At 45.8% G+C, this 13,615-nt stretch overlaps 1 protein-coding gene across 1 annotated transcript; it reads left to right on the forward strand.

The window, feature by feature from the left end:
* The first annotated feature begins 2,773 nt into the window (after nt 1-2,773).
* LOC144103560 (uncharacterized) lies at nt 2,774-13,226 on the forward strand. Its single transcript, XM_077636247.1, has 4 exons — nt 2,774-2,792; nt 7,935-8,060; nt 10,559-10,788; nt 12,622-13,226. The coding sequence occupies exons 1-4, from the start codon at nt 2,774-2,776 to the stop codon at nt 12,805-12,807; spliced, it is 561 nt and encodes a 186-aa protein (XP_077492373.1). The 3' UTR covers nt 12,808-13,226.
* Nucleotides 13,227-13,615: the final 389 nt, after the last annotated feature.

Consider the following 13,615-nt stretch of genomic DNA (forward strand, 5'->3'; position numbering starts at 1 on the left):
ATCCCACTGTTTGACGGGTGTCAATATCGGTAATGCGAATCTCAGCCCCTCTCCTGTTCAAAAACGGAACTTTTGATCCGCCCGCATTAACCTCTTCCTCAGAGAATGAAACTACTACCTTCCCTTTTCTCAAAAAATCCTGCCCTAATATACCTGACACTCCGTTTGGCAGAGACACCGTGTCCGGGCATACGTAGCAGGGGTGCTCCAATGCAATTCCGCCGAGAGAGAAGTGTAACCGGTAGAGTCCACTTATGCCAAGAGGATCCCCCGTTATGCCTACAAATTTGGTTGCCATACCACCAGACGCTTCCAACACCTCGCGGTCCCCCTTCCTTCGAAGCGTGTTAAAACTGCTCTCCTTAAGCAATGTCACCTTTGACCCCGTATCTATCAACAATTCCATACAACAACCATTTAACTTGCAACGCACAACAGGGCATGCCTCGTCGGCCACACAAACTACCACCACCTCATCATCTACTGCTCCCTCCCCACGCTCCTCAGGCTGGGGAGGACTAACTAGTTTTTTGACTCGGTATCTGGAGCCCCGCTGTAGGCTTGCTTAGGGCGTGTCTCGCCTGCTTCTCTTTGTGGCTCCCCACGGCGCACGTTTTGGCAGAACCTGGCGATGTGTCCGCGACCCTGGCAAGCGAAGCATACGATTTCTTCAAAATCTCGCATACCGCGCCTGTAGCTTTGTGGCGGTCTCCGGTTTCCAGCGAATGGGCGCTGTTGAGCGCGCGCTTCAACCTGGCGTTCTACCTGCTGAGTTAGCAGCTGTTCCAAGCGATCTAACCGCTCTGTCAAGAGAGCAACCTCAGGGTTGAGCACCGCTCTCTCTATGACGCGTACTCTCGCTGCGGCTGTCGTTAACGCCTCATTTCGTTCCTCATCCAATGCGGCCTCCACGGCTTGGTCGAAATTGCTCGGCTTGCGCGAGAGCACGAACCGGCGCACGGGGTCTTGCAGACCAGCCACGAACAAAGCGGTCATTTCCTCTTTAAGTATATCCTCCGCGTATTTCTTCCTTAACTGGTCTCCTTCCTCCTCCCTGCTTAACGTATCGCGTGCTAGGCGCTGAAGCCGCGACGCAAATGTTCGCACGTCCTCCCCTACCATCTGTCCGGCGTCACGGAACCTCTGTACCCGCACGTGACGTGGTTCAGTGTCGAAATGCTCAAACGCGAGCTTCTTAAATTCCGCAAATGATTTTGTGGATTTTACTTTTTCGTCTCGCCAGGCAAAATCATGAGCAGCTCCTGCCATCTTACACCTCGCCATTCCCAGCATTTGAGCATCGGACCATCCCCCCATTTTCCCAATCTCTTCTAGCATGGAAAAGAAATCGCAGATTGGAACCCCTGTCTTATCTCCCGTAAACGTCGGAATGACGCTTCCTAATGCCAGCATGCTTGCTCCGAGCGACGGCTGTGGAGTGGGAGCTCCCTCAGATACAGTCATTTCTTTTTTCAAGCCCTCCAGTGCCTCAAGCCTCTCAAATGGGGGTAAAAGTCCCACAATCAGTCCCGTGATTCCCTTTTGATTACAATTTTGAAGTCATGAATGTCACAGCATTCAGAGGACATTTGCTTTTGAGACCCCACTTCTGACACCAGTGTGATGACCCCCATAATGCGCAGGTCCACACGGGACGGAGAGGCAAAGAGACACCGTATGGCTCAGTTTAAACAAACAGGTATATTCAATAATTACACATGGTTAAGGTTATACATCAGAGGCTGGGGCGTCCGAGCTTACGTGCCGACGACTTCATGGGGGCGATGGAGTGGCTCCGGAGTTGGGCTCGAGCGGTTGCTGGCAGAAGCTGCACGCTGACGGGTTTCGGCGCTGAAGGCCCTCTTGGCAAACGATGTCGTCCTGAGCGTGCTTGCAGTAGAATTTCAATAGTCGTCCGTTTCTTCGAGGATGGTTCACAAACCCTTCCTCTAGTGTCGTTCGGCTTGGAAGATGAACAGGAGGCGAGCTTGTAGATGATGACAGCAGAGCATAATTTTACAACAGAACAAACTTTGCACTTCTTTACTCATCGACCGGGCAGGTTAGTGCCTAAGTAGCATCACATTACATGCTAAGCATGGAGCCCCAGCTCAGACTGAACTGCATCCGTTTACATGCGCTTTTAAGCACTTGATTAACAAAGGACTAAGGGCGGTCATTTCCAGTGGCCCGCCCAAAGCATCAATTCTCCAATCCAAAATAACATGCGAGATGGGGACCACCCCTTGGGCTGGGCTTAGCCTCGACCCCAGAGTCTGTTAACAATACAAACTAAATAAACAACAAAAACGCCACCACTCTCTCTCAAGTGAGAGTATACACAGGCTCTCTCTTCGGAGCTAATTCACTAGCGCCTGTCTTTCCACATTCTTGGCGAGTACTGCCTGTCCGCCATGACAGGTGTCCGTCGCGGCCCTTCTGGGAAGCTGTGGGTGCCTTCCCGGCGATAGCCCACGACAAAGGGGGGGGGGGGGGGGGGGAGGGAAAGAATGTCGTCTTCGCGGTTTCGCATAGCGTCGGCTGTGGTACGGCGCGCTCTGGCCCGCTGACAGCTCCCTTGTCCTGGAATGTAACCGGAAATTGGGGAGGACAAAGCCCGTTTCCCCGGGGCGGCGGCGGGACCGGTTTTTCTGGTCGTCACCCAAAGAGCATGGCTGGGCAATTGATGATGCCGCTGTCACGGGTCTCCGTCTACGCCGCGCCGTCGAACGTGGACCCTCGCAGCACACACGGAATGTCACACTATGCTGACATGTACTACGACTTTGGAGGTACACTTTGAAGGCCTACAGGCTCTGGTGCAACAGATAGGGCTAGCAGTGGGGCGTATGTGTGCACCCAAGTTTATATCCTCCAAATACTTAAGCTGCCTCTTGCCTCTGTGGCACATGCACAAGGAATGGTGCTATTAATAGCTTGTTTCTTCAGACTTCTTTAGCATGTGCATTCTACCTTGTAGCAACCCGGACCTCTACTGCTGCATGTAAATAACAGGCCAGTGATAGAGGCATCACAGAAGGATGCATACTGAGCATAAACTAATTGCAAAATAGCATATCATTGTCAATCAGAGAAAACTTGTAGTAATAGTGCTGACCACGCAAACGGCATCATTATTTAGCATGCATGACACTTTATATACTACGATCAAAACTGCCGCACTTCAGGTTTTTGTTCACATACTCATATGTTATCGGCACACTGCCCAGATATAAAAACAGGAAATATTTGTGCCACTGATCGGTATCGATGCAGAAAATTTCTTTACATATGTAGTTGTCATTATCAGTCTAATTACATTGACTGCAGAACAAAGGCCTTTCCCATGTCCCTCCAGTTGACCCTGCCCTTTACCAGCTGTGGCACCTTGTGCGTACAAATTCTAGTGGAAAACTGTCGTGCATCATCGTTTACCACCTTCTAGCCTAGCAGGAAATAAACCACATATGCAGCAAAGGCCACTGATGCTACCACAGAGGCTGTGTGCTTGGCCACCAAGGTCACATGATAATCTACATCCCTTCCCTACATTTCCTTTCATAGTCCACAGGCTGCTTCAAGATGTTCAACCCCAGATGCCTACTGTAAAGTGTTTGTGTTTGTAATAGCCAGGAATTATTGCTTTAAAAGTAATATCGAGGAATTGTTGCATTAAAAGTTTGCCTTATTTTCATGTGAAGCAGCAATTTTAGGTTGGACTTCACTTTAGTTGGATGTTTGATCTCTAATCTTTTGTAGCATCATACAAGAATGCGGAAAAAAAAAAGCTAGAAAATATGAGATCAGCTCTGCAGTCGAAAGCTCTGCAATTTCTGGTAAGTGGAAAATCCTAAATTTTTAAACATTTGTAAAATAATGCATATTCAAAATATGCTTGCATTTTTCTAGTTAGGCAATGAAGGTCCGGATGGCCTGAAGTCCGGCTCCCATCGCCGCTGAGGCTGCCATCCCCACCACCCCAGCTGCCATCGCCACCCCGGCGGATATCACCATCCTGTAAGCCTTTATCTGTGTCTAGTCTTTAGATTTGCATTGTTTCAGTTATGGCTTAGTGAATTTATGGTAATATCACATGGGAGAAAGGGGCGACACCCACCCTCTAGCCGTGCCTGCTTTTTAGTGATCGCAAAAAATGCATATGGGTGACTCATGAATTTGAGCTCAATTAAGACCCTGTTGCAAAACTGCATTAAGTCTGCTTTCCTGCATAGCAAAAACCCCTTTACCACAGAGTCCATGCGAGTCCTTGAAAACCTTTAAAGAGGGAGAAGTTATTTTCAAGGGCTGAAGAACAATTTGAGGTGAAGGCAACGGAACAGATTCTTTCAGTTGTCAACACGTGTGCCTTATCCTTAGACGATGTCATGGCCAGTTGATACAGAGTGTTAGGCGGTAGCTTTAGTGATCACTTCTTGGTTTTTATCGTTGTTACAATGTTCTTTTGGGTCCCTTTAAAATCACCAGTCACACCTGTGTAGGCATGCGCTGTACCCTCAGAAGACTGAAGCATGCGCTGGTTGATGTCAGACGTTCTTTCTGAGAAAAATGTACCCTGGCGTTGTTTACGGCGTCCCGTGTTCCGAATGTGACAGTGTTTACATTGGCGACACTGGCAATTTTAAAAGGCACCTAAAAGAACATTGCAACGATAGGTTTGCCGAGAAAAGCAATTGTAGTGAGGTACTGTAAAAATTGAGTCATTAAGTTTAGCATTTCACGGTTTTCAAGGAAAGGATGGAAGGTAGAATATAGTTTTTGTACTGAAAATTTAAAAGTGCACAGAAGACAGGGACAAGAGGACTGGATGGGACAAACGCTGCTCATAACTGGGTTTATTCAGAAACATTTTTCATTAACAGCCCACATGTGAAGTCATAGTCAGCATTGACTTGCACAATGTAACTGCCAAAGGCAGGAGAGAATTTAAAAATTGTAATTCATCAGAATGTAATCAAAGGATAGTGCTACGTGTGTACAATGCTTGCTGACACCAAAGCATGTACTATAATAACCATATGCGACTTGCCCATGAACAGCAGCTCTTTTTGAAGCATGGTCACAGAGCTTTCGCTCACACACTTGACACACAAATTGCCGCAATGGCTTTGTGGTTAAGGTGCTTGGCTGCTGACGCGAAAGGTGCCGGCTCAATCCCGACTGCAGTGGTCTCACTTCAGTGGAGGTGGAATGCTAGATGCTCGCCCGTGTACTGTGCAATGTCTGTGCACGTTAAAGAACACTAGGTGGCTGAAACTATCGGAGCTCTCTACTGAGTTGCTGCAGCTAAGGTGGTTTGGGACATTAAGCCTCGTAAGTCATGACTAAGAGACACTTTCGGTATCTCCCTTTCAGTTTTTTTTTGCCATATGCAATCCTGTGCACTTCAGGGAAGCATCTGTGGCATTCCCCACAATGAAGTGGCAGATTCAATCCACCGCCTGTTCCAAAGGGCGTGGGCGCTCTCTGAGGCGGTCGTTAATACACCAGCCAATTTGGCTGATGAACACTGCCACACCTGTGTGGTATTCGATAGATGACACCAGTGCAGCAAGGAACATGCACGTTTTGGTGCTTCTTCCGGCAGTCAGTATGGCGATCCGGCCTTTCATCTACAAGTCTAGCATAGCTGCGACAGCTTACATGGCGTACAAAAATCCCAGCTGTATGCCATACTTAAAGGCAATTTTCTTCGGGCTATGAAAGCTTTGTGCTGTAGGGCGTAACCTAATACCTTTTTTTCTTGGAACCTCATATATTTTGATCTCGAAAAGTATGAGGTTATGTCCTAACTGCACAGTCTCATAAGCTGAGGATAATTGCTTCTCAGTATGGCATACGGTTGGTGCCACGTAAGCTGTTAGTTATGAAGACTTGTATAGGAAAAGCCATATTATCGTACTAGCTGCCAGAATAAGCACCAAAACATGTACGTTCTTCCTGCGCTGGTGTAGCCTATAGGACACCACTCAACTATAGCAAAGTGTGCATCAGTAAAACTGGCCGGTGTATTAAGAATATAGATACCTTCCTTTTGGGTAGTGTTTTCATCTTTAAAATATTGTGTAAGGCATTGTTACACATGGATTACCGTGTGGTATTTTTGCTATATACTTTACAATCCATTTTCTTGTGCTGTTTTGGCTTCAGTTTAAGCAGCTAAACAATGACCGCGACGTCAACATGTGGTTACAGGTCACGTGAGGCAGGAAAAAAATGGCAGTATAATCGCTACTCCTACATTTGTTATAATTCAGGCTCTTAGGGTGAAAGTGCATATTTCGCTTCTTTCCTTGTGATGCATCAGTAATCACGGTTTCCTTTTTTCAAAGGTCCCATGCCTGCCCCACTCCCAAGTTTTGCAGTCCTGCAAAACCATATATATACAATTTTTTTGTGTTATCTATGCGTTTCTGTCCTGCATTGTTGCAAGTGTTTGGTTTGGACGCGTTTCTGAACATCACTGCACGTATGACAACGTATTACTCCCCCGATAACAGAGCAGCAAGCTTCCACACAACCGACTGAAAGGCACTTCTAGCATTACTTTTTTTCGAACTGAGCTCAGAGAGGAGGTGAAGCCTTAGAGAAAGGCGCATGCCGTGATCACCGACGCACCACAAGGAAAGAAGTGAAGTGTGTGCTTCCGGCAGAGCAGGCGGATTGGTGCATCACCCGTTCGCAGCAGTCTCACAGAAGCAAAGACTCCTTGGGTACTTTTATTTGTTTGGGCTTAACTTACAGCTGTGCTGTGTCGACTGCAAGGACATTTTAAAGGAAATCCCAGGGCCAAAGTAAAAACAAAAATGAAGTTTTCCAGAATACTCTTTTGGAACAGACAGCGGATCAAAACTTCCTTGTGGTAACTGCCTTGAATGCTTTCCTGGACTGCACAGGATTGTAATCGTGGGATGAGGCAAAAAAAATGAACTTGAGAAGGAGGTACTGGAAGCATCTCTTTTTATGGCTTGGGTGATAAGTGCGTGAGCGAAAGCTCTGTGACCGTGCTTCAGAAATTGTCCACGTGCAAGTAAAATATGGTAACTATTTAGTACATGTTTTGGTGTCATCGTACATTGTACACACGTGGCACCATCCTTTGATTGTATGCTGATGAGTTGTAATTTTCTTGTTCGGCATTTGGCGATTACCTTATGCAAGTCGATGCTGGCTACAGCTGCGCTGGTGGGCTGCTATCAGAAATGTCTGAATAAACTGCTATGAGTAGCGCTTGTCCTCTCCGGTTCTACTATAGTAGTTCTATGACTATAGTAGACCATAGTCCGTTTCCGGACTATAGTCTACAGTGATTGAATGTGTGCGTAGATGGTGCCTTCTGGAGTGGACTATTTTATACTGTGAGTGAGTGCGTACATAGATGGTGACTGCGGGAGAGGAATATGTACTATTATAAGTGACTGTGTGCATAGTGGGGAAGATCCGACAGGTTTTAGGTCGTTGTTAACATATAAGTGACGCTACGGTGGATCAATTGCCAGCAGAATAAGCAAGGCTAATCCCACCTGTAGCATACAACTCAACTCTCCTGTTCTCTCATTCAAGTTGTTCTTGTGCTTTCAAATTTGCAGCATGATACCAGCTGGGGCAGCATACAGCTTCGTTAAGGCTTTTTGTGTTTTTGAGGGTCTGCCAGAATAAAGGAGCAGTTTAAATTATTAAATCTGGTAGAATGAGATGACACCCTGAACAAGCATTGTCTTAATGAATGGGAGCTCATAAATGCTTAATGCTCATTCTGTACGAGGCAGTTACGGTGTATATGTATGTGTCCTTTCAGCAGAAGTGCTGATGTAGCATTTTGGCATTATCTTTGTAGCATTACCTGTGTTGTACTGAGTAATTTTTCCGTTCTTCCTGCATCAACACTAATGCTTCATGTTCGTGTGCAACTTCAGCCCTGCTTAGCCACTCAACGGAGGCGGCCACAACACCAGCTGGTGCAGATTTCACTGCGGGCTGCCCGGCTAATTCGGCCTCCACTGCAGGCGACCTTGAGGATGTGGAGGAAGCGACTAGCGATCGTAAGGCTTTTCGCTTTCTTTACTTGTATATGAAGAGCCTGAAAAGACGAGAATGCAGTGAGAAAATAGGATGAGAATCTATTTTTTTTGAAGCATGAGCCTGAACAGGCCTTGGTAGAAGTTCTGTTTTGCCTTAAAGGAGACTTAGCTGGTGGATATTTCAAAACGTGTGCTTTGAAAATGACCACTGTTTGTATAAATATGCCTGCTGCTAGTAATTCCCAATAGAAGTCGTACTGAACCTAAGCGGTGATAAAATTTGCTACTTGACACTTCCACAGCTCTATCTCATTCCTACTAACTAGTTGCAGTGTGTCTTCCCGGCGAGCAGCAGTTTGTTTCCTTTAATTTCTTTCTTTTGGTTCTGGATTGTGGTTTTGGTCCTGTTATTGTTGTTTCTCTTGGCCTACTAGAAAGCCACAACCTTTTAAAGACAGACCAATAGAAATAAAACAAAACATTACAGATTGTGGCTCAGGACTGCAAAGTGGTCACTGTACTCTATACAGTTTCTCTAGTTTTTGTGCATATATTTTTTATGTGCCCAACCTGCTGTGCTTTCTCACTACCAATGGCAGCTGTTGTCACAATGGAAGAATACACTTAATTATGGCTGTTTTCATCCTTGCCATGATGTGACAGCAATCAAAAAGGCAACCAAGCTGAATAGAAAACGGGTGGTACATAGAAGGAACAGTATTCAGAGCGGCTATTTTTAACTAAGGCATTATCAGTGCATGGTGCATTTGTGATATTTAGATCTGCAAGGGATAGAGCAGTTTTACAGAACAAATACCTTTGTGTTTAGCTGTGCCTTGTGGTGGAATCAATGGCAATTTAGTAGCTTAATGCAGAGTACGTTGACGCCCAGTGTTGGCTTACATTACCATCATCGATGCTGCAGTCCCAGAGGGTGTTAATTGTTCTGACGTCCAGTGAAATCCTCCACAGCAGTTCATCGTCCTGCAAAATCTCGCACACTTCACAAACAACCTCACCATGACATCGTGTAGAACAGCCACAAATATGTTTCCTCGAGGCAGCCACCACATTTGCATTACCCTTTCTGATATGTCAAACTTGCGGCCAGGTGCGCAGTTGTTCTGTGAAGGATGGCAGCCATCTTGAACATATTCGTGAAGAAGCACCGAATGCTTATGGGGCATTCACTCTTGGACACTCGTCGGAGAGAGCAAGCGAAATCTTCTGCCACCGAAAAAACTGCATCGTTCACACTTCCCGGCCACCTCGTCTGCGCTCATCGTCTGTGTGTCGTCTGCTCAAGGCGTACACAGATATGGCAAGAGGTTAATCCATGCTGTCTACGTACGATAACTGTATGCACGCTTACTTACGCTAAATGCAGCTATTTTGCCAGACGTTACGCCATTTCTAGCATTGTCGCTTCTAAATACATAAGATTAGCCTAGTTGCGCCATCTGGTGGTCACTATCAAGCCTTTTTTAAAAAAGGAAAGGATCGTCACCTAAAATAAAAAAAGAACACATTTATCACTCACACTTTTTTTATGGGTGAGATGAGACGAAGCGAAAGAGCTTTGGCGCTTTTATGGGCATTGAACGCGCTCAAAAAGGCAGTAACAGCGACGAATTCAGTCCCAAACGAGGCGTCCCGCACCGAAGGGCGTCACCATGTTTGTTGCCGAACTTCGTACTCTCCTTCCTATTGGCTGACGGGATTCGGCGGATTTTTTTTCCGGTGGCAGAATTCGGTCCTGGACCGATCAGGCTTACCGCTGGGTATTTCGGCGGAATCTCTGCCGCGGCAGCGGATTCCGCTCGTTCTCGCTGCCGAATGTCCAAGTGTGAACGCGCCGTTACTTGGCCCTGAGCACAATTGATGAAGCGCCGCATTAAAAACTGGTAAAATATGTGGCCAGGAGACATTACATGCATCACACAGCCACAGAGAAACTCTGTGCGGGGCATCGGCTCTTTTGTCAGCTGCAGAAGAACCAACAACAGAGTGAGCTGGTGCATCATTGAAGAACCAAAAACAGCGCTCGCCCATCTTCTCGTCTGTCGTTATGGCGCTGTTTTTAGTTTTTCATCAGTTACCGGCACTCCCTGCAAGCGTTGCTGTTCTGAGTGGCAGTTCCACTGCAATTGGAACAGTGCCCCCTTTCATCAACTATCAACACTCCCAATAGTGCTGAGCATACAGCTAAAAGTAAAAAGGAAAATGAAAAATCCTTCTCAAGAACCATGCATAAAATTCTGGGCAGAGCTGTGGAGCAAACATAAAATTTCAATTACCGCATCATCCCTGATACTAGTTTGTCTCCCCTTTATTTATGGTACCATGCTCTGATTTCCTATTGCAAGCCAACACCCTCATTTCGGATTTTCAAATTTGAAAACAATAGGTCGACTTGCAAGCGTGTAAATGCAGTATATTGCTCATACTGCGTCAATGAGGTGTAAATATATACATCTGCTGTGAAAGCCTGCCCTCACTGGAAACCTTGCTCGTTTCAGCGACAATGCTCAAGGTGCTGCAGCTGCTGCCAGAGATACGGCAGCAGCAGCGGGAAATCCTGCAGAGGCTGAGTCGGTTGAAGCAAGCTCGGCAAGAGCCGAGGACACGGTCACCATCTCCTCCCGTGAGCTCCCTCCCGCCACAGTGCCCTCAGCTGCCAGCCTTCACTATTGAAGACTTTGAGGCGGCAGAAGCTGCTCTCAGAGATGACAGAGTAGCAGCTGCCCTGGTAATTTAATTTTTCATTCACTGTTTTATTACAGTAGTCTATTGGGTGCCTAATGTAGTTGAGATATTTATTGAAAAATATGACCCCCAGAAATAGATGCTTGCCATGCCTAAGCCATAATCATGCTGTTCTTGTATAAGTTTTCAGCTAATATAGTGGTAATGGATGAATTTTGAAAAGTCCGCACATAGTAGGGTTACTGTGACATTGTTAATAGTCTGTTTTATTACAACTGAAAATTCCGGAAACAGTCGCGCCCACTTATACCGAACATGACAGTTGTATAAATTACTTTATACTAAGTCTAATTCCTGTATTACAGTGAAAAATCCAAACTCCCTTACAGAATTAACATTTGCTTCTTTTTGATTCGAAATGAGTGCCTTAATTGTTTTTGCTTCTTTTACATTCGAAATCAATGCATTGTTTGATTGATTGATTACAAACGTCTTTATTTCTTCAATGTTCTCCGAACATGTGGGTGGACCGCCTAGTCCGGTAGTCCACTGGCTGCTGCTGCTGCGCTGGCCCTCCCCACCAGCCAGTGCTGACGGTCAGGATCATCGCTGAGCAGAATAGCCCCTATTTAATGCACTTTCTAAGCTCCCAAGCGCAGTCGTGTGCTCCTTATCAAGATCCTTGGCGATAAGCTGACTGCAGGCACTATGCAATTAATCCCCATTGCCGCTTTCACGGCAGGCAGTGGTAGGTCAGGCCTCTTGTCATTAGCTTCCTACTAGTTCAGTGCTTGTAGTTCACATTGCATATTCGTTTAAAAGTATCAACTAGGGTTCATGACCTCTGCAACAAAGCGCACAAGATGGTGCAAAGGAAAGAAATTAACACGGACAGCACAGCTGCATCTCGGGGTATATAGCACAATTTCAGCTGATGGAAAAGGTGCAAAGGAAACAGGGCGAGAATTAACAAGAGTAATTAACATTGTGATTAGTAATTATATGCTGTCATTGACATATAGCACATGCTTGGCAACATGACCAAGTTCTTCATTGATACTGATGGGGTACTAAGGCAAGGTTTACCTGCTTGGATATATGAGGGCGCAACTCTGATGATTCAGACGAAAATCTCTGTTACCTTTAAGTTTGAATTACAGAGTTCTGTATCTGTGCTGCTAACAATGCTTTCAAGAGATATTTTAAGGCTGTCTTGATTTATTTAATCACAGGACTATGTTATGCTTTACTACTATTTGTGGCACATTCCATCAAAGTATTGAGCATCATGAAGGTAGTGTAGTGTAATGTTAATTGTATTTTTGGTCTATATTTTGTTCACAAAGCTTGGCTGAGTCAAGGTGGCACACAAATTATTTTAATTATTGGTTTGAGACGACTGACTGGCAGTGCTGTTTCGGAGCTAATTTTTTACATTATTCGTTGTTCTCCAATTAAGGAGACAGCTTTGATCAGCCTTTTGCCAGGCTATTGCTTTTTATTCCTTTCATTAATTGAAGTGCAGTACTCCACTCCGACCAGGACAGTTTCAAGAACTGTACATGCTAATTTTAGTTGCATAATTTTCCTGTAGTGATGCATAAGACATGAATCTCCGTGGAGTATTCCCTTACGAGTGCTAAACAATTTAATATTGAACTTCTTGATGCTGTTACGGTGGTCAAAATGTAAGAAGTGTTTTTCACGTGAGATGTAAAAAAACCACTAAATTGCTGCTGTGTTGTAGCAGGAATGCTACGATTACTTTGGAAGTCGCACCGTTTTCTTTGCTATTGCGTTCTACAAGTTAAGTGGTTATAGAATGTGATTTTTTATGTGAAATTACCGTTGGGCAACTGCAAATTTTTCCTTTCAGAGGAAGCAGCTTCTCCGCCTGGGCGGCAACAATCTGAAAGAGGTGGCGGCGAATGTGATGAGTGCTGTGATGGGGGTGGCTGTGCAGAGACTATTCAGCCTGCGGGGGAGAAAAGGAAAACGGCCATTCGTTGGCACAAAGCTGTGCAGGGTGGCAACAGGTATATCTGATTTTGAATTGCTGTAGCTTTTAACTTAGAAATATTGAGATTCCTGCTTTTAAACATGTACAAGTTTTTCCAAGCTATTTTCTTGCTGCATCTTACTGTAATTTTTTATAACAGCTGATGAATATTCTGTTGCTGTGTTTATGTGATTAGTTTGGGGGTCTTAGTCATATAAAACTCCATAAAGAAGCAGCAGATGCCCTCAATCAAACCAATCATTTCCATTTGTCGTATTGTAATCCGTTGTCATAAACTTCCCTGCAATGGCCGCTTTGACGTTGACTGCAGTGTCTTCATGATAGCTAATTTTTTGCATTTCACTACTGTACAGTCCTTGTGTTGTTTGTTGGGATACCTTGTGTGTCAGTAACTTGTGGTTTTCATGTGTCAAATCATGAACTTGGATTTCCATATGCTTGCAGGAAGTGTATCGTTTTAAAAGTTGCATTTCTTGGTCTTAATGCGCACTCACCTTGCACAGATGCCATCTGCGAGAGGCAGGGTGTGGACATACTGACAGCACAGGGTTTTATTGGCAGGTGGCTGCCCGGTGCGTGCGACCGAGGGGGCGGCCGAAAGAGGCGCTATGCCCAAGCTTTCGAGCCTCCTAAGTCGCACACTCCTTCTGAGAAGCCACAAACTCCTTCGGGCTCAGCGCCACCTGTTAACCCCTGTGCTGGGTCAATACCCCACCCAGGCGCGCCCTCAGCCTCCTGCCCTGCAACCCTTCCAGGCATGGCTATCATGTCCCCCTCAGTGGTCCACTCAAGCTCTGCACCTTCCCCTGACCCCCCCCCCCCCCTCCCCACCGCCTCCTCCTCACGCCCA

This window comes from Amblyomma americanum, chromosome 9 (genome assembly GCF_052857255.1).
Source record: "Amblyomma americanum isolate KBUSLIRL-KWMA chromosome 9, ASM5285725v1, whole genome shotgun sequence".
Taxonomy (NCBI): Eukaryota; Metazoa; Arthropoda; class Arachnida; order Ixodida; family Ixodidae; genus Amblyomma; species Amblyomma americanum.

Bases quoted from the DNA above. Each gene is read 5' to 3' on its own strand.
- LOC144103560 (XM_077636247.1), top strand. The intron at 8,061-10,558 runs GTAAGGCTTTTC...TGCTCGTTTCAG, and splicing joins GGAGGAAGCGACTAGCGATC to CGACAATGCTCAAGGTGCTG. The intron at 10,789-12,621 runs GTAATTTAATTT...TTTTCCTTTCAG, and splicing joins ACAGAGTAGCAGCTGCCCTG to AGGAAGCAGCTTCTCCGCCT.